Genomic DNA, 22048 nt, shown 5'->3' with positions numbered 1-22048 from the left:
CCTGCAAATTCCCCCCTGGAATTACAGAGAATTTTTTAGATGGAGGGAATTCTTTTCCCCACAACTCACAGCTCCAAGGTTGTTGATGTTTTGCTGGTAAAGCCCCAAGAAATAAACAGGATCCCATTCTCCTAAAGCCATTTATCTCTGCTGGGAATTGAAAACATGGTTGAAAACAAATGGAGAAAATAAAAGAATGTCAGAAAACCAGCAAAATTCAGCTGTAGTGACTCGGGGAATGCTGCTGCCATCCCAATCCCTTCTCTGTGTCAGCCTGCCCTGTAAAAACATTGGAACAGCAAAATCACCCAGTGGGTGAAAATTCAGAACCCCTGAGAGACAGAGAATAAGGAAAGGAAAAGAATAAGGAAAGGAAAAGAATAAGGAAATTTATTCAGAATAACCTGAATATGTTACCGAGTCCAACCAAAGAGTCAAAAAAAAAAAAAAAAAACCAAAAAAACAAAAATCCTTAAATCTTGGTAATATTCCTAAAAGTCATTTGGAAAAGAAATGGAAGCAAGCAGCCCTGTGTGAACGGGCACTGCAGAGCAACTGGAGTCAAACCCAGCATTGCTTTAGCAGAGGGGGCTTAATTATTGATTTCCCTTGTGAATATTTCTGTGGAGCTGCTGGAGTCTGGCTCGAGGCCAGTGATCCACTTTCAGCCCTCAGCACCAGCAGAAAGAACTTTTAACTCCTTGCACCAAATCTCCCCCTCAGAAAGCATCGTTTTATTTGGGCGTGGAACTGCAACTCAGGCAATCAAAGCTCGGGAATTCTTTTAAATTAAATCATTATTTAACTATTTCCACCTTGAAGCACGACCTGGAAAAAAGACTCTTCCAGAAAGGAAGCATAAAGACCTCCCAAAACAAAGGCAGCTATTAAAAAATCCTCTTGAGCAACATTTGTGTGTAGTTCTGCCACAGCAATACTCAGAGCAGCAGCTCTCTCATCATTATTGACTTGCACTGGTGTGAGCAAGTCACTGCCAGACTCAAAATAATCCACATTTTCTCCAGTTTTCCCCAGGCTCCAGCATTTCAGCTGACCTGGTCCCTTACAGCAATGGGAGAAGAGGATTTGGGAGTTTCTTTTGATTATAAAACAGTGCAAATTAACAGTTCAGACAGAAAAGGCAGAGAAATATTCTTTGTAGAAGAAAAGGGAAAGAAAGGTGCCATAATTGAGAGGATGAGGGAAATTGAGAATGAAAAGAGAACAGTGGATATTAGGAAAAGTTCCTTCCCAGAAAGGGTGGCCAAGTGATCAGGAAAGTGGTGGAGTCCTCACCCCTGGAGGGATTTAAAATCCATTTGGATGTGGCATCTGGGGACATGGGGCAGTGGTGGCCCTGGAGAAAGGCTGGCTTCAATCATCCTAAAGGTCTTTTCCAACCTAAACTCCATGATTGTTTTGTCAAAACTCAACACTTTGAACTACTTTAAACTGCTGTTTAAGGGAACATCATGTTACTAGGGAACTTTCTGGCTTTCTCTTCACAAAACCAGAATTTCCCAGCAGGAAAATAAAACCCATCCAGGAGCAGCAGAGGAAGAAGGGTCAGACAAGGCCGCCATGGGGTGTGGAGGTGGAGCAGGGGTTAGGATATCCCAAAAAAAAAAAAAAAAAGCAGAACAGGTGGAGGCTTCCAACCAAAGCCGATCTGGGGGAAGCCCCACGGAGCCCCAAAACCCCCATCCCAGCTGTGCCATGAGTTAAGCTCAGCTTTGTTAAACCTATCACTGGCAGGCTGATGGGGCCACGGGGTGGCTCAGGAGATTTGGAAGGGGATCCTGAGCGTGGAGCCAAACCCACCCCAGGGCACCCCACAGCTGCTCCCGTTGTGTGCAGATGCTCCGTGATCCCCCACATTCCTTTATTTCCTACAGATTTTTCCAACCTTTCCGCTTCCCAAAAAAAAAAAAACAAAAAAAACAAAACAAAACAAAACAAAAAAAAACTCCTGAGGGGGAAACCTGACCTGTGGAGCTCGTTTATGGGATGGTGTTTTACATTTGCAGCTTTTCAGCCTGGGCAGAGCTGGCCCTGGCAGCAGCAGCCAGGACTGGGGGATCAGGGAACAATCCTGGCCAGGGGGCATCCCCCAAGGGTGGCACAGGGACATCCTGGCACCCCCCCCTGCAGGGAAAGCATCTCCCAGGTGGGATCATTCACGTGGGGGGAATTTTGGAAGGAATTCCAGGCGGGATTCCTGAATTAGTTTTGATGATGTGGGTTGTTTTTCTTATCCTCTGCATGGGTAGGAAGGGTGAGTTGGGCTCACATCTTCCCTGCATGGCTCAGAAGGTCACAAGACCCTTAGCCACAAGACCTTTAAAGGATTTATTGACCAATAAAACACTGCCAACAAGGATATCTGTGTTTTTGACTTAACTCTTAAATATTTTGTCTTATGGACTCATGCTCTTGTAATTTTTCTTAGCTAATTAAGTTATGACACAAACCTACAGCCCTGCATTCTAATTTCTTTGCTTACCTTTGTACTTACTTTAATTTTTTTTCTATTTTAAACTCTAAAACTCCAAGCTTTCTTTTACTTAGTTGCTATCTTAAACTATAAATACGTTATAGAAACCATACATACACTATAAATACACTACAGAAAATAAATACCCCATAAAAATGATACATACACTATAAATACTCTACAGAAAATAAATACTTTACAGAAACTATACACACACTATAAATACACTATAGAAACTATATATATACTATAAATAATCTGTAGGAAATAAATGCATTATAGAAAATAAATGCACAACAGAAACTATACACACACTATAAATACACTATAGAAACTAAATATATACTACAAATAATCTATAGGAAATAAATGCATTATAGAAAATAAATACACAACAGAAACTATACACACTATAAATACACTATAGAAACTATATATACACTATAAATAAACTATAGGAAATAAATGCACAATAGAAAATAAATACACTACAGAAACTATACACACACTGTAAATACACTATAGAAACTATATATACACTATAAATAATCTGTAGGAAATAAATGCACTATAGAAAATAAATGCACCATAGAAAATAAATACACGCACTGTAAATACACTATAGAAACTATATATACACTATAAATATTCTATAGGAAATAAATGCACTACAGAAACTATACACACACTATAAATACACTATAGAAACTATATATATACTATAAATAATCTGTAGGAAATAAATGCATTATAGAAAATAAATGCACAACAGAAACTATACACACACTGTAAATACACTATAGAAACTATATATACACTATAAATATTCTATAGGAAATAAATGCACTACAGAAACTATACACACACTGTAAATACACTATAGAAACGATACATACTCTATAAATAATCCATAGAAAATAAATACACCATAGAAAATAAATACACTATAGAAACTAGATATACATTATAAATAATCTATAGAAAATAAATACACTACAGAAACTATACACACACTATAAATACACTATAGAAACTATATATACACTATAAATATTCTATAGGAAATAAATGCACTACAGAAACTATACACACACTATAAATACACTATAGAAACTATATATATACTATAAATAATCTGTAGGAAATAAATGCATTATAGAAAATAAATGCACAACAGAAACTATACACACACTGTAAATACACTATAGAAACTATATATACACTATAAATACTCTGTAGGAAATAAATGCACTATAGAAAATAAATGCACCATAGAAAATAAATACACACACTGTAAATACACTATAGAAACTATATATACACTATAAATAATCTGTAGGAAATAAATGCACTATAGAAAATAAATGCACCATAGAAAATAAATACACACACTGTAAATACACTATAGAAACTATATATACACTATAAATAATCTATAGAAAATAAATACACTACAGAAACTATACACACACTGTAAATACACTATAGAAACTAGATATACATTATAAATAATCTATAGAAAATAAATGCACTATAGAAACTATACACACACTGTAAATACACTATAGAAACGATACATACTCTATAAATAATCCATAGAAAATAAATACACCATAGAAAATAAATACACTATAGAAACTAGATATACATTATAAATAATCTATAGAAAATAAATACACTACAGAAACTATACACACACTATAAATACACTATAGAAACTATATATACACTATAAATAATCTATAGAAAATAAATACACCATAGAAAATAAATACACACACTGTAAATACACTATAGAAACACTGTATGTGTTTCTACTTTAACCTATAAATCCACATTCTCACTTCTAACACCTAAGTTTAGAAGTCTTTTCTAAGGTCTCAGACCAAATAACGAGTTCAATTCGGAGCTTTAGCTTACCAACCCAAAATTCTGAGAGTTCCTTACAGTTCAGATTCCAACATTCGCTCTGGGTACATTATCCAGGGATTAATGCAGAGCCCAAATTATTGTGTGGCTGAATAAGAATTCCTGGAGGGGCTCAATCCTGACATCTGTGCCTCCCCCCCAAACGTTCCCCTGTGCAGAGCCAGAACACCTCGGAGCAGCCAGGGCTCAGGGGACAATGCCCTGGTTCCCTGCTGGAGCTCCTGGTCACCAGAGACAACAGCTAAAATTCGGAATTCCTCTCCCTTCCTCGCTCACAAACCGAGTGCTGGAAGCTGGAATGCCCAGGGATCTGATGCTGCAGCAGGATTGCTGGGCTGGAACAGGAACATCCTCCCTGCTCTGCACCAGATGAAAACCTCAGGAACAGAAAACACAGCCCAGAACTGCAAAGGAGGGTCCTGCACTTCCCTGCAGCATTTCCATGGAAAAGGGATGCTGCAAAGGGCTGGAAGGGCAGCGTGGGAATCAGAGAAACAGAAACCTCCACAGACACAGGAGGGTTTGATCTGCAGCCTTGGGAGATTTGATGTAAAAATACAACACACAGACTAAGCAGAAAAAAACACAAACTTATGTTTCTACAGATGTAAGTAAGAATATGCTTTAAATAAATGAGAAACTGTATGGGTTAAGATGGTGAAGGGTTTGTAATGTAGGGGTGGGGTTGTATAGAGTGAGCTGAGAGTTTAGAAGTTATAACAGAAACAGAGTTTAGAAGTTACAACAGCAACATTCTGTGCAAGTGAGACAGAGCCATTGGAAATATCCACAGTGCAGCAAAAGTAAGTAAAGGTGATAGGTCAGAAAAGTAAAATAAACCCTGTGACAACTGCTTGTTTACAAAGTTATATGTTTGTTTAGAAAGTTATATATATTTCTTCTTGTAATGAAGAAACTTGTGACTACTCTGAGCTATGGCTGAATGCTTGCTCCTCTAAAACCTCACAGCCCCTGAGACTGATGTTTATCTGAGCAATAAATTGTTTTTAGCCTGAAAATAGCCCCATCCCTTCACTTCTGCAGTGACAGGGCAGCACGGAGCTGGCTGGGGTTTTGTCACAGCCAGATTTGAGCACTCCTGGAGTTCCACGTGGCACAAGAACAACTGCAGCACCTTCAGAACCACTGTGATGCCCTTTTGGGGTATTCTGCCAGAACAAGTCCTGCCAAGAGGTCATTGCAGGGCAAGGTCTGCCCCTGTGGAAACCCAGGAAAAGGGGAATGTTCCTCTGTCTGACTCCCAGGGAAGCCCTGACTTTGACCCTCCTTCATGGAGAAAGCCTCCAAAGCCTCAGAATAAACTGGAGACCACAAAAGTGTGAAATAAGTTATAAAGAGTAGCCTAGCGTGTCACTTGGGTGAGGAATTTAGGTTTTAGGGTTTTTAGTATGTCGTAGATGGGGACAAGATGGATGGTACAGGGTGTTGTGTTCCTTTTTCTTTTTTTCTTCTTCATGGGTTTGGGTGGTATCTTGTAATTGGGCAGAAAAATCCTCATTGTGGGTCTTTAGGGCTCAGTTATTGGGTTAGAAGGGAAAATAATTTAGGTGTCACTTCTCAATTGGGTAGTTTAGTTTTTGATTAGACTTAAAAAGCCTCGTGACAAGAGATTGTTGGCCATTTTTGTGCTGCTTTTCCTGCACGCAGAGTCTGCTGCAGACAGTGCTGAAGTTTTGATAAGATATCAATAAACAGAAGAAGCTGAAGACAGAAAAAGTCCTGTGTGCCTCCTTTGCAAGCCTTGCCCTGAGCCCAGCGTTAGACCCGGCTCAGCAGCCCGGGGGGGGCAGGGGGGCAGAGGGGACAGCCACCACCTGCAGAGCCCAGGGATGGACAGAGGGACCCCCTGAGCCCCCCGTGCCCTGCCCTGGGGCAGTGGGGCACTGCCCGGGCCAGGCCACACCCCAAACACCTGCTCACAATCAACGCCACACCCCAAATACCTGCTCACACCCCAAATACCTGCTCACACCCCAAACACCTGCTCACAATCAACACCACGCCCCAAAATCTGCTCACACCCAAAGACCTGCTCACAATCAACGCCACACCCCAAATACCTGCTCACACCCCAAATACCTGCTCACAATCAATGCCACACCCCAAAACCTGCTCACACCCCAAATACCTGCTCACAATCAACACCACACCCCAAATACCTGCTCACACCCCAAACACCTGCTCACAATCAACCCCACACCCCAAATACCTGCTCACACCCCAAACACCTGCTCACAATCAACCCCACACCCCAAATACCTGCTCACACCCCAAATACCTGCTCACACCCCAAATACCTGCTCACAATCAACCCCACACCCCAAATACCTGCTCACACCCCAAATACCTGCTCACAATCAACCCCACACCCCAAATACCTGCTCACACCCCAAATACCTGCTCACAATCAACCCCACACCCCAAACACCTGCTCACAATCAACGCCACACCCCAAAACCTGCTCACACCCAAATACCTGCTCACACCCCAAATACCTGCTCACAATCAACCCCACACCCCCAATACCTGCTCACACCCAAACACCTGCTCAAACCCCACCCCACACCCCAAAACCTGCTCACACCCAAAATACCTGCTCAAACCCCACCCCACACCCCAAATACCTGCTCACAATCAACCCCACACCCCAAATACCTGCTCACACCCAAATACCTGCTCACACCCCAAATACCTGCTCAAACCCCACCCCAAACACCAGCCCACACCCCACCCCAAACCCCAAATACCTGCTCACACCCAAATACCTGCTCAAATCCAAAATACCTGCTCAAACCTCGTGCCACACCCCAAATACCTGCCCACACCCCATTTCACATGAAATACCTGCTCAAACCCTGTGCCACACCCAAAACCCCTACTCAAACCCCATAGCACACCTGAAATACCTGCTCAAATCCCAAGCCACACCCAAAATACTTGCTCACACCCCAAATACCTGCTCAAACCCCATGCCACACCCAAAAATCCTGTTCAAATGCCATGCCGAACCTGAAATACCTGCTGAAACCCAAAATCCCTGCTGAAATCCCCATGCCACACCCAAAATTCCTGTTGAAACCCCATGCCACACCCAAAATATCTGCTCACACCCAAAATACCTGCTCAAACCCTGTGCCACACCCAAAAACCCTACTCAAACCCCATAGCACACCTGAAATACCTGCTCAAATCCCGAGCCAGACCCAAAATACCTGCTCAAATCCAAAATACCTGCTCAAATGCTGTGCCACACCCCAAATACCTGCTCAAACCCCAAATACCTGCTCAAATCCAAAATACCTTCTCAAATGCTGTGCCACACCCCAAATACCTGCTCAAACCATGCCGCACCCAAAAACCTTACTCAAACCCCGTGCCACACCTGAAGTGCCTCCTCAAATCTCATCCCACACCCCAAATACCTGCTCAAACCCTTTGCCACACCCAAAATTCCTGTTGAAACCCAAATACCTGCTCAAATCCCAAGCCACACCCCAAATACCTGCTCAAACATGAAATACCAGCTCAAACCCCAAATACCTGCTCAAACACTGTGCCACACCCAAAAACCCTACTCAAACCCCATAGCACACCTGAAATGCCTGTTGAAACCCAAATACCTGCTCAAATCCCAAGGCACACCCCAAATACCTGCTCAAATCCCAAATACCTGCTCAAACCCTATGCCACACCCAAAAATCCTGTTGAAACCCAAATACCTGCTCAAATCCCAAATACCTGCTCAAACCCTGTGCCACACCCAAAAACCCTACTCAAACCCCATAGCACACCTGAAATACCTGCTCAAACCCCATGCCACACCCCAAAAACCCTACTCAAACCCCATAGCACACCTGAAATACTTCCTCAGTTCCCGTGCCACACCCGAAATACGTGTCCTCCTCAAGCACGAGCACGTGGGAAAGAGCTAACGATACCAAAAATCATAAATTTTAACCGTATTTTTGAAAATTAAGGATTCTTTCCCGGATGTAGCAGGGTCTAGGAAAGCCCAAATAGCAAAAAACCTAAAATAAAACCTATTTTATTTGTTTGGAAAAGCTGTTTATTTGTGGGGGCAGGGCCTCGAGCAGTGCTTGCTTTGGTGATGCTCAGTGTCCCCATTCATAAAATTCCACCAGTAATTAGAATAAAAAGAGAGACAAAAAACCCCTCACAAAAGCATGAAAAAGCAGAATTGCTGCATCCCCCGTTTCTGCACCCCTTAGCAGGAGGAACACAGAGCACTGCAGTTCTGCATCCCTGGTAAAGGAATTCATTTCGTTCAGATATATTATATATTATATATATATATATATATATATATATATATATATATATATATATATATATATATATGTGTATATATATATATATATATATATGTATATGTATATGTATATGTATATGTATAATTTATATATTTAATTTATATCTAAAATTTTTATATATATATATAATTATATATAAAATATATAATTATATATATTATATATATATAAAAATATATATTATATATATAAATATATATGTGTGTGTATGTATATATATCTATGTATGTGTATATAAATATATAGAAATATAAATATATCATAAATAAATAAATGAATAAATATTATATATAATATATATTATATATATTATATAATACATATTATATATATAAATATATATTATATATTAGTTATTCATTATTTATTATATATTTATATTTATATTTATATATGTATATATTTTCTATTTATATTTATATATTTATATTTATATAAAATATATATTTATATTTTTATATATAATATATATATATTATATATATATAATAGCGGGGGGGGAAGTAATAGAAAAGGAGAGGGGGAAAATATATATATTTATATATATATATACATATATATATATATAATGTAAATATATAAAAATATTTATAAAATATATATATACTATATACTATATACTATATACTATATACTATATACTATATAATATAGATATCATATATAAATAATATCCATATTATTCAATTATTCTAATATATTGCATATCAATATGTTACATTAACATATCATAATATGTAATGTTATAGTAATATTATTACAATAATTATGTCATATCTAATGATAATATATAATATATAATTAATATAATATCCTATCACATAATATAATATATATAACAATATCTATAATATAATATATAACAATGGCATTATAATAATATAATATTATAATAATATATTAAAATATTATATATTGTTATATATAATGTGTTTATATAATATAATCTTGTGTTTATGTTGTCTATTACATCTATTACATCTATTATATATATTATAAATATTATATATATTATATATCATATATTATATATTATATATTATATATTATATATTATATATTATATATTATATATTATATATTATATATTATATATGATGCATTTATATAATATATATAAATATATATTATATCTATAATGTAGTATATATTACATAGTATATATTATAAATCACATATCATCTATTATATAGCATATCTATTATATAGTATATCATATCTAGTAAATATTTCATGGTATATATGATATATGAAATAAAGAATGGCTCATTTCAAGGCAAGCACCAATATCCCACATTTAGTGACCCACTCTGATCCATTCTGGCACAGAACCACCTCAGGCTGCCTTTTCCTCCCGTTTTCCCCCAGCCCCTCCCAGCATTCCCACCTTCCTCCTGCCCAGCCCCAGCATCCCATGAGGCACAGAAATATATATATATATATATATATATATTTTTTTTTTTTTTTCTGCTGGCAGAGCTTTGTTTGAAGTTTATGGCCGAGTTTACCCCGTAATCCTCAGAAAATCTGGGCTGCACACAAAGCCAGCCACACAGAGAATAAATCCTCCAGCACCAGCACGAGCAAACGTTCTTTTCTCTCCAGGAAAATGTTTCTCCGCGGGCTCCTGAGCAGTGAGATTAATTTTGCTTTTGGGGTTTGTTTGCGGCGCTGAGCTGGCTTTTGCTTTGAAGTTAAACTGTGAAAGATGCCGTGAAGGGAGGGAAAAATCAGACCAAGGGGCAGCAGCTTTGCCGTGGGTGTTTGTGGGTGAGCCAGAAATGGGGGAGAAAACACAAAAAGCACAGGGAGAGGTCCTGAGAGGAGAAAAGCAGGCAAAATGCAAGATAAAATGGGAGATAATAATGCAAAAAATGCAAGATAAAAGGGGGAAAATAATAGAAAAGGAGAGAGGGGGAAAATAAAAGAAAAGGAGAGAGGGAAAAGTAATAGAAAAGAAGAGAGGGAAAAATAATAGAAAAGGAGAGAGGGGGAAATAATAGAAAAGGAGAGAGGGGAAAAAAATAGAAAAGGAGAGGGGGGAAATAATAGAAAAGGAGAGAGGGGAAAGCAATATAAAAGGAGAGAGGGGGAAATAATAGAAAAGGAAAGAGGGGGAAATAATAGAAAAGGAGAGAGGGGAAAGTAATAGAAAAGGCGAGGGGAGAAAATAATAGAAAAGGAGAGGGAGAAAAGCAATAGAAAAGGAGAAAGGGGGGAAAATAAAAGAAAATGAGAGAGGCGGAAAATAAAATAAAAGGAGGGAGAGGGAAATAATAGAAAAGGAGAGAGGGGAAAATAATAGAAAAGGAGATGATGGGAAATAATAGAAAAGGAGAGAGGGGAGAAAAGTAATAGAAAAGGAGAGAGGAGGAAATAATAGAAAAGGAGAGAGGGGAAAGTAATAGAAAAGGAGAGAGGGGGGGAAGTAAAATAAAAGGTGATGATGGGATAAAAGGCCATGGGAGAGAGAAGCAGAGGACGGATGTGACTGGAGGTGCATTAACAGAAATCCAGGTGATTTTCTGGGAGGATTTTTGGCAGATCCTCCCCAAGTGAATGAGGTGAGACCCCCCCTCACCCAGCCCTGGGAGAAGCTGCAGCATCACCCCTCATCTCCCTGCTCTAAATCCAGCAGAGATTGCAGCAGTGCAGGCAGGGAAAAAAAAGAGATTACAGCTGCAGAAAAACCCAACTTGTGCAACGGCCTGGCTAAAAATACTCCCTAACCCAGTTCCCCCAATTCAGAGAAATGCTCTCCTGCTCAGCCTCTCCTAAATGGGGGAATAACTCAGCAGCCAGGATAATTCCTGGGTGTCAGTGTGGCTTGGAAATTCAACTTTCACCCCTCAGAACCAGAGGTTTTCAGCTCAGGACCTGCCAAAAACCGTACTTTGCTGACTGGAAAATGCTGCCATAGCAAGAATATCTCGGAAATTCGGGGATGTTTGGTACTGCAAAAAAAGGTGTGGAAGGCCTTGGGGTGGTTTAATGTGGTTTTGGTATCAAATCCTCCTCGAGGAAGAGAAATGTTCCGCAGCAGCTTCAGAACCAGCCCAGTTTTCCAAGGTTCACTCCATCCCCTGAGCCAGGAGAGAGATTTTTACACCAGCCCAGAGCATCTCCTGTCCATCATCACAACGAGGCAGTGGAAAGGGAGTTCTCTCAGCAGAGAGAGGAAAAATGAATCACTTTTAGCAAAGAATACTATTAAATATTTAAGTTTTTGTCTCTGGATACTCATTTCTCATGGGGGACAAAAAAAAAAAAAAAAAATCCCACGTTCTTGGTGTCAGCGAGGCTCGGTCTCACAGTTGGAAAATAGACATTTTCTGAAGCTGTCCTGTCACCAATTATTGATATTTTAACAGGAATCTGATGACAATCACAAGCATTTCCCATAAAAATGGATTTTTTTTAAAATTTTTTTTCTTTTTAATCCAAAAACCAAAGAGGCCATAAATATATAAAATGGATGGACCAACCCAGAAATCCATCAGCAACCCCATGTCTGAGACTCCACACCTTGAAGGCTGTAAAAGATCCCATTTTGGATACTCTGAGGTAATTTTTTGCTGCTGTGTTTGCCAGGATTGTTTATGTAATGTTTTCACACTGCAAACCCCAATAAAAATGAATTAAGGCATTTTTTTCAGTTCACACACAAGCACCGTGCACCTTCCAGGGGAGCTGGAAAAACAAACTTTGGCAACGCCACAGGCAAATGCAAAGTGTCAAACCATTACTGAGCAACTCCAAATCTCTTTTCTACCTGGCTTTTAAAAGGTTGCAGCAACACCAAATCAAGGAAAAAAAGGGAAAATAAAGAGAATATTTGGGAGGTAAGTATGGGTGACTCGAAGAACCAAACAAAAACAGACACAAAAGCATCTTTGGGGTGTTAAGAAAAATAAAACAAACTACAAGCAAACTGTCTAGGAGGGATCTTAGGAGGAAAAGATTCACACCAAAATTCCAAATCAGGTTCTGCATTCAACGACAGCAGCCAGAGTTTAACCAAAAAAAGCCTCAGCAGCCCCAAGCCATGGGAGCTGAGGGGGAAATGGGATCGTGTGGGGTTTTTAGGAATATGTGGCAATACCTGGAGACACCTCAGGCAGCACAGAACAAGGAATTTTGGAAGAAAACAAATCTCAAGTGAGGCATTTTTGTGACAACAGGAAGGACACCCAGGATAATACCATGGGTGTCAGCAGCAGAGTAATAAAAATCAAAGTTAAATACATAAAAATCAAAATTTAATATCACTCCCAAGCCCGTTTCCCCACAGAAACTCCTACAAAAAGAGAAAAGCTGATCAACATTAGAGCCTTACAAATGGCATTGCTCCCCTAATTTTCTCTTTTTGAACAGCTTTGATTCTCCTGGCACAGTTTGAAACCCTGAGCACACACGGGAGCTTCCCTGGGGCAGGGAGCCTCGGGAAAAACCCTCTGCAGTGGAGCACAGAAAGCGCCCCAAATAACCCCAAAAAACCCCAAAAACCCCAAATCTCACCGCACCAGGCTCAACAAACACTTGCCAAAACAAATCCAAGCCCCAGTGGTTGGGGAAGGAAAAGCCTCCATCCCAGGGGAAGGAAAAGGACTGGGGCTATACCCAGGAATGATGCTCAGTGTTTAAACCTTCTGATCCCCAAAAAAAATGAGGTACCAGAGAGGAAAAGACAACACAGGGTGGCTTAAAACTCCATTTTCCTGTGGTTTGACAGTTTAGCTTGTTGAAATCCATCACCTGTGTTTTAGGATCTGAAGGTTTAAGGAAGAATCCATATTTTTGATGGGATAGGTTTGGAGAAGGATGCCCACGGGGGACTGGGAAAAGGGAGAAAAAGATGCCCTGAGAAAACACAAGAGGGAAATTGCCTGGGTGAGGAAATGTGCTCTTCATTTTGAGTAAATCATCTTTCCAGCAGCACCATCAACACACAGAAGACATTTTCACACCTGAGTTCTCACCACTCTTTTAGAAAGCAGGAGAGCAAACACAGGAGCAGCTGCATCCATAAAACACACCCTGATCCCTGCTGGACCAGCTCAGCCCTGACAGAGAAGCCTGGCAGAGCAGGAATGCCCATTCCAGAGGGAGAACAGCTGAGGAGCCAGAGGAAAATCAAACTAAACCCCCCCAAACCATGCTGTCCCCACAGAACTGGCTTCAACCCAGCAAGAACGGGCCAAGCAGAAAAGGAGTTTGGTTTGAAACTTATTGGGAAGTGTCCCTGTCTTGGGAACACCTCCCAAACCTGGGGCAGGTCCAGCAGAATCCCAGGAGCTGAACTGGCTGCCACTGATCCCAAAACCCGTGCTTGTGGGATTAGACAAAGGCACAGTGGAAAAGGAGAATATTTGGAGAAATCCTTATCAGCACAGATGTTTTTTTCCACTGACATTACGGCACCTTTGCTTCAGCGCTTCATGGGAGTCTCCCTGCCACAAGAAATTAAAATATTTCTTGATAATCAGCCCCAGAACAGTTCCATTCTTTACCAGCACACTGCCAAACCAGAACCAAACCCCTCCTCGGTCACCTCATCAGGCCCCTGGTTGTAATCTTCCCCCCAGAACAAGTGTGGAGCACAGGAGTTGCTTTAAATACCAAACTTTGGGAGCAGCTCCCTGAGCAGCCACACCAGTTCTTCAGCAAATGGAATTGGTTTTGTGCAGGGAATAAAAAAGTGATCCCGACCCAGTGGGACCAGCCCGTGTTTGCTCTTTCCCAAAGGAACAGCGACGTGATCCGCAGGGTTCTGCTCCTTCCCGAGGTACCTACGGAGCAAAACCACCCCAAAGGGAAAAATAAAACCAGCCAGAGCCAGATCTGTCAGTGCTGAGCTCTGGAAATAGTCTGACCTGAAAGCACCAGAGCCACAGGGGATGAGCACATCAAGCCTGGCTCCTCCGTGGAATCAGAAGCAGCAGCAAGACCCAGGCGTTATTCCAGGCTGCAGGAAAATGCCAGGGTGTGCAGGGAGGGTGGGCACACTTGTGGGACACACAGCTCCCACAAAAGCCTTTGGCAGCTGCCTGAAAACACCAATTCCCCAGGAACTGGGGGAAAAAAAAAAAATAAGTGTTTGTATCCCCAAAGTCCTTCTCAGCAAACCCAAAACCAGTCCTTCTCCCTTCCAAACCAAACCCTGCCCGGTCCTTGTGAGGATTGGGTTTGTAAAGGATTCCCAAAAACCTGCCCGAAAGCTCACACAGCCTTGGACAAAAAGTTTGTGCACAAAAATAAAGCTTGCATGCAAACTCTGAGATAAGGTGTGCTGACTGAGGAAGGCATGGGATAGAGATGGCATTGTGGAGAGAGAGACTGAACTAGAAACAAGTTCCAACAAGTTTCAAACCATGACCAGGTATTTTGGAGAATTAGGACTGTGAAAAATGCGTTGTAGCAGGACCACGTGGGGGAAAAATTACAGGTGATTGGTGTTGGAAATATGAGCAGCATTGTGTGGGAAAAGCTAAAGGGCTGGAAAAACATTTATAAGGGATTGCAGCCAGGAAATGGGGTGGTTTCTGATAAGAGATGCAAAACTCAGCACCATTCTATGTCTCACCCTTCTACGGGACTAAAAATCTTTTAAAAGATTTTTATGGAATAAAATGGAATAAAAATGGAATAAAATCTTTTAAAACCCCTCTCAGCTGCCCAGTCTCTGTAGAGCTGGGATTTTCCAACAAGTCCTCAGTGGAAAAGAGGAGCTGGGAAAGAACAGAAAAAGCAAGGAGAACAGCACCTCCCATCCTCTGCCAGCTCTTCCAGCAAGGCACAGCCTCACATCTCCCATCCAGCAGGAGCTCCTGGCAGGAGATTTTTATAGTCACACCAGGAACAAATCCTCCACAGGCACAGGGGCTGTGGCTTTGGGGGCAGAGATGGACACTTGGCTTTTGGTAAAAGCTGCACACACAGAAGAAAAAAAAAAATATATCCCAGCAGGGCAGTTGTTTAATTTTTATATTTTAATTTTTAATTTTTTATATTTTTTTTAAACCAGCCATTTGCTCGTTATCTCAAGGATTTATTGATTTTTTTTAAGGTCTGTTTTACCCACAGAGTGACAAGTGTTTAACAGCACTCAGAGATCTTTGTACAGGAGGGATTTTAGAACCCGCTCTTCACTAGCACAAACTCTGCTGGCTTCACTGGTATACATATGGAATAAAAGATAAAGGGATGAAAATAAGCGAGAATCTCTCCACAAGACATTCCAAAAAGTACTTATAGCAGAAAGCATTAAAAAAAAAAAATTAATTAAACAAAAGCACAACCCTGCTCAGACAGGAATCGGCCACCAACGTTTGTTTTCCTTCCTGTCACAGAATATTCCCAGCTGGAAGGGACCCACAAGGCTGATCCAGCTCTCAGCCCTGCACAGGAATTCCTGCCCTGGAATGTGACACTGCAGAGCAGCAGTGACCAGGCACAGCAGGATCAGGTGATGGTTTGTTTGCTTTGGGCCACATCACTTATTTATGTGCAATATTTCACGGGAGAGACAACAGAATCTCCCCCCCGGGAGAAAATCCCAGTCCTGGGCGATCCTGCCACCGATCCGGGAGCTCTCCTGGATTTCCCCGGGGCTGGAGCCCCCCCGGGATGGGCAGAGAGGGGAAGGGGGAGGCTCTGCCTGAGCCGGACTCTGCAGAGCTCAGCAGCTCCTGCTAAGCCGGGCTTTACAAATCCCTCCCACCGCAGCGCCAGGAGCAGCTGACCCCACGGTGGAGAGCCTTTTGTCCCTGCCCGGGAACAACAGGAGCTTCCCGAGCTGCTTTGGGATGTTCTGCTTCCCACCAGGAGATGTTTGCCTGAACAACCCCCCCCGGACCAGCCCCGTGCTGGCTGCTAGGAGAAAAAAGGAGGTGAAAACCTGAAACCACCACCCCCTCCACAACTAAATTCTTATTTGTTTTCCCATCAGAGCTGGCTGGAAGGATAAACCCAAACCCTAAAAGCCAGCCCAGGGATTATCCCAGCAGGTGCTGAGGCTCTCTGCATCCTTCCCTCCCAGGTGCTCGGGGATAGGAGCACCTGGAGGAGCAGGACACGGCCACGCTCCGGGAGCTGCTGGGCAAACAGCTCCACGCTCCCCACGAGCAGCAAGGCAGCCAGAAAACCACATTTTTAGGTCTGTCAGGCAGCACAATCCACCAGAGAGTCACCTTGAGGCTGCAGAGGAGCAGAGGGAGATAAAAGGAAGCTGCAGCCTGGTGAGGCTCCTGGGCAGCCAAGCGCAGAGGGAAGCCCTGGGTTTATCCCCTTTATCCCCTTTTCCTGCCCTGCTCACAGGGGGAGATTCACCTCCAAGGCTTTTTGGGTTTTAGACATCCTGGCAGAACGGAAACACAGAGTTTTTGTCTGGTTGGAGGAAAGGGGAATTCAAGGGAAAAGGTTTTCACCCTGAGCGTTACACACAGAGATGGACGGGAGACACCAAACCCCAAAACCCAGGGGTCAGATCCCAAAACCCGGGGCTCAGATCCCAAAAACCGGGGCTCAGATCCCAAAACCCGGGGCTCAGATCCCAAAACCCGGGGCTCAGATCCCAAAACCCAGGGGTCAGATCCCAAAACCCGGGCTCAGATCCCAAAACCCAGGCTCAGATCCCAAAACCCGGGGCTCAGATCCCAAAACCCAGGGGTCAGATCCCAAAACCCGGGGCTCAGATCCCAAAACCCGGGGGTCAGATCCCAAAACCCAGGGGTCAGATCCCAAAACCCGGGCTCAGATCCCAAAACCCGGGGGTCAGATCCCAAAACCCAGGAATCAGATCCCAAAACCTGGGGCTCAGATCCCAAAACCCAGGAGTCAGATCCCAAAACCTGGGGCTCAGATCCCAAAACCCAGGAGTCAGATCCCAAAACCCGGGGCTCAGATCCCAAAACCCAGGGGTCAGATCCCAAAACCCGGGGCTCAGATCCCAAAACCCAGGAGTCAGATCCCAAAACCCGGGCTCAGATCCCAAAACCCGAGGCCCAGATCCCAAAACCCGAGGCCCAGATCCCAAAACCCGGGGCTCAGATCCCAAAACCCAGGCTCAGATCCCAAAACCCAGGCTCAGATCCCAAAACCCGAGGCCCAGATCCCAATACCCGGGGCTCAGATCCCAAAACCCGAGGCCCAGATCCCAAAACCCGGGGCTCAGATCCCAAAACCCAGGAATCAGATCCCAAAACCTGGGGCTCAGATCCCAAAACCCGGGCTCAGATCCCAAAACCCAGGCTCAGATCCCAAAACCTGGGGCTCAGATCCCAAAACCCGGGGCTCAGATCCCAAAACCCAGGCTCAGATCCCAAAACCCGGGCTCAGATCCCAATGCCAGTGATTTACCCAGCTGGAAAGGGGTCAGGACACTGCCCTGGGGCAGCTCTGCTCACACAGCCCCAGCCCAGCCTAAGGAAACTCAAGCCTAAGTGGTTAAACTTCCCCTCTTTGCTGCTCCTTCCCAGAAATACCAAGTCATCAGCTGTAATTTTTTTGCCCAAGGCCCCAGGGAAGTGTAACAGGAGATGACAGTGGGAAATTCAGGGAGAAAGCCTTTTCCCCGTGTTTACTGGGAAGAAATAAATTTATTCGGACTTACTAGTCATAAAAAAAAAAAAAAAAAAAATTAGATGTTTCCCTTAAATCAGTTGTATTTTATTTTTTTCCTACATGATGACATAATTCCTCCGAGGGGAAGTGGATAGTTTTGTTTGGTCTTTTTAAATTTTAATAGAACCCTTCTCTTTCCAATCCACGGATCAAAAATAAAAGCTGCATTGCAGTGCTTTCAAATGCTATAGTAAAACAAAAAACAAAAAAAAAAAAAACCAAAACAAAACTGGTTGGTCCTGGCTTATTTTTGCTCCCAAGAGCTTTTTGAAGACTGAAATCCTACTTTTCCTAAGGAACTCTGCTCTGGTGGTGCCTTTCCACAGATCAGGACTCCTTGCCCCAGCCAGGCATTCTTTGTTGGAGCAAAGCAGCCACTCCAAACTAATTAAAATAAAATAAAAATAATGAAAAAACCAGCAGCACTTCCCACTCCTACTGCAGTGGGATCCACTGGGGATCGAGTTACACCAGAGCTCAGGGCTGCAAATGAAGAGGACAAAGAAGAAGGGGAGATTTCTGTGCTCCCTTCCACTCCACCAAAGCACAGCCCTTCCCACCGAGCTCCAGCTGATGGCTCCTCCTCGGAAAACAGAAGCTGGATTTGAGGACACATTGCATTAGTTGAGCTGATTAAAATCCTAAATAATTACAATTTTTGCCTTAGGAAGGGAAAGGCAAACTCTGAGCTTCTGAGTAGATTTTTCAAGATAGCAAACCACCCCCCAACTTGAATATCCATGTAAAAGAAATATCTTTATCAAGAAATACATGCACTTTCCTTGTTTCTCTCTAATTTTTTTTAACTTCCATGGTAGGAAATCACCAGCTGCTGGGCTATTTTTTTTTCCTTTTTTTACCCTCACCAAAGGAATTATTTCCTGCCCGCAAGACAAAAAAAATCTTTTTCCAAACCATCACAGTTACTGTTTTCCCAGCCAACAGATACTTTCTAGACAAAGACACATTATGAGTGGGGAAAAGAGAATTCTAAACTCCAATTCTCTTCAAAACACAGCGCTGTAAAGGATTTACAGGAGCTGTATTTTAATCTGCTTTTAATATGTCCGAGGGCTTATTTATTTAGGGGGAGGGGAACTTGCTGACATTTGTTTCTCAAACATCACAATGGCACAGAGACATTTTCCCTCCCAATATCTGCTGGCCAAATCCAGCCCTCTGCTGCTGCCCAAGATTGATAACCAGTTTGATTATTCTATTGTTAACAGGCTGCTGGGGGTGCCACAGCTTTAACCTTCGCAGAAAGACAATTAATTTGGCAGGACAGAGGGCATTTCATATTAAAAAAATAACAACCACAAGCTGTTCATGCTCATAATTCACCTTTTTTTTTTTTGTTGTTGTTTGTTTGTTTGTTTCTCACAGCTGTTCTGCAACTTTCACCAGCAAAGTTTCTGATGGCCTCAAGGTTTTGGTAAGGGTTTTAACAAATTGTGCAAGGAGCTCTGCTGGCAATTAATTGCAGGGTCTCTTCATCACCATACAGCAGAGAAGATGTTATTGATGACCAGTATAGGAAATAGATGTCACAGAGGACCAGTATATGAAATATTTATATATAATATAATATGTATAATAAAGATATATGAAATAAAGCACCACAGAACAGGCTAAACCAAAAATCTGCCCCTGAACCCCCAGCCAAAGCAGCACCGGGGGGTTCTGAGCGCTGCTCTCTGAGGGACCTGCTCTGGGAGAGGAAAGGGGAGAGGGAAAATAGAGAGGGAGAGGGAAAAGGGAGAGGGAAAGGGGAAAGGGAAAAGGGAAAAGGGAGAGGGAGAGGGAGAGGGAGAGGGAGAGGGAGAGGGAGAGGGAGAGGGAGAGGGGAAAGGGGAAAGTGAGAGGGAAAAGGGAGAAGGAGAGGGAGAGGAAAAGGGAAAAGGGAGAGGGAGAGGGAAAAGGGAGAGGGGAAGGGGAAAAAGGAGAGGGAAAAGGGAGAGGGAAAAGGAAAGAGAGAGGGAAAAGGGAGAGGGAGAGGAAAAGGGGAAAGGGAGAGGGAAGGTGCTGGGCTGGGAAGGAGCCGCATCCCGACCCTTTGTTCCCATTAAAGCCCTGGAGCAGCCGAGCCCCAGCAGAGCGCGGGGGGCGCGCAGGGCCGGGCCGGGGGGAGGCGATTTGGGTCCATTTCATCGTTTTAAACGCGGAAAAAAAAAAAAAAAAAAAAAAAAAACCACCCAAACTTGGGTGGCAATCCCGCAGCGCTGCTCAGCTCCGTGCCGCCGCCGGGCACGGGGATCCCGGGCTGGGGATGGGGATGGGGATCCCGGGATGCGGCTCCCGGCCCCGGGGCAGCTCCGGTGCCGGCGCTGCCGCAGGGGCGCGGCGGAGGCGCGGGCGGCCGCCCCAGTCGAGCATGCCCAGTCCCCGGCATGACATCAGCGCCCGAGCCCGCGGCTCCCCCGCGCCCCCCGGCTCCCCCGAGACCCCCGGCACCCGCGGGGACCCCCGCGCCGCTCGCCCGGTGGGTCGGGGGCAGCCCGGCCGGGGGGGGCGCGGGCAGCGCTGCCGCCCCCATCCCGCTCCGCGGCTGCGGCAACAATGGAGGGGATGGAGGGGATTGGGGGGATGGGGGGGATTGGGGGGATGGAGGGGCTGGAGGGGATGGAGGGGATGGAGGGGATGGGGGAATGGAGGGGATGGAGGGGATGGGGGGGATGGAGGGGTTGGGGGGATGGAGGGGATGGGGGGGATTGGGGGGATGGAAGGGATGGAGGGATGGGGGGATGGAGGGGATGGAGGGATGGGGGGATGGAGGGGATGGAGGAATGGGGGGATGGAGGGATTGGGGGGATGGAGGGGATGGGGGGGATGGGGGGATGGAGGGGATGGAGGGATTGGGGGGATGGAGGGATTGGGGGGATGGAAGGGATGGAGGGATGGGGGGATGGAGGGATTGGGGGATGGAGGGGATGGGGGGGATTGGGGGGATGGAAGGGATGGAGGGATTGGGGGGATGGAAGGGATGGAGGGATGGGGGGATGGAGGGATTGGGGGGATGGAGGGGATGGGGGGGATTGGGGGGATGGAAGGGATGGAGGGATGGGGGGATGGAAGGGATGGAGGGATGGGGGGATGGAGGGATTGGGGGGATGGAGGGGATGGGGGGACCCGCCGGGAGCGCTCGGGGGGCAGCGCGTGGGGGGGGGATGCTCGCCCAGAGAGGAGGGATGCTCGCCCCGCCCGAGCGGGCGGCAGCGGGACGCGGGATGCGGCAGACTCACCCCGATGACCACGGTCTCGTCGCCCTTGAATTTGGGGATGAATTTGTCGCCGCGCAGGATCTCGGCCTCGTTGAGGGGCCGGAAGCGGCACATCACCTTGATGCTGCACTCGGCGGGGTCCGCCATGGCGGCGGCGGGCCCGGGGTTGCGCGGGGCAGGTGCGGCAGCGGCGGGGCTGGGGCCGCCGGGCGGGCGGGGCCGGGAGCCCTGGCAGCCGCTCGGAGCCCGCGGACACGCCCCGGACCGGCCCCGCTCGGGCGCGGCTGCGCGGCCACCGCGGGGCCTCCCCCCGCAGCGCCCGCGGGGGATGCGCCGGAGCGACCCCGAGCAGCCCCGGGACCGCCGGTGGCCCTTCCACCGGCCAGGGACACCTGCCATCATCCCAGGGACACCTTCCATCACCCCAGGGA

General features: G+C 44.5%; 1 protein-coding gene across 1 annotated transcript in view; it reads right to left on the bottom strand.

Moving 5' to 3' along the window:
- KIF5C (kinesin family member 5C) overlaps positions 1 to 21821 on the bottom strand; it is a 76643-nt gene extending 54822 nt beyond the window's left edge. Inside the window, exon 1 of the mRNA XM_053947488.1 lies at positions 21639 to 21821. Coding sequence (XP_053803463.1) covers positions 21639 to 21764 — 126 coding nt within the window. The 5' untranslated portion in view covers positions 21765 to 21821. The remainder of the gene's footprint in view (positions 1 to 21638) is intronic.
- Between the last annotated feature and the right edge of the window lie 227 nt (positions 21822 to 22048).

This window comes from Vidua chalybeata, chromosome 7, assembly GCF_026979565.1.
Source record: "Vidua chalybeata isolate OUT-0048 chromosome 7, bVidCha1 merged haplotype, whole genome shotgun sequence".
NCBI lineage: Eukaryota > Metazoa > Chordata > Aves > Passeriformes > Viduidae > Vidua > Vidua chalybeata.
The sequence above is the reverse complement of the archived record's forward strand: the minus strand, read 5'-3'. Positions and strand labels throughout refer to the sequence as shown.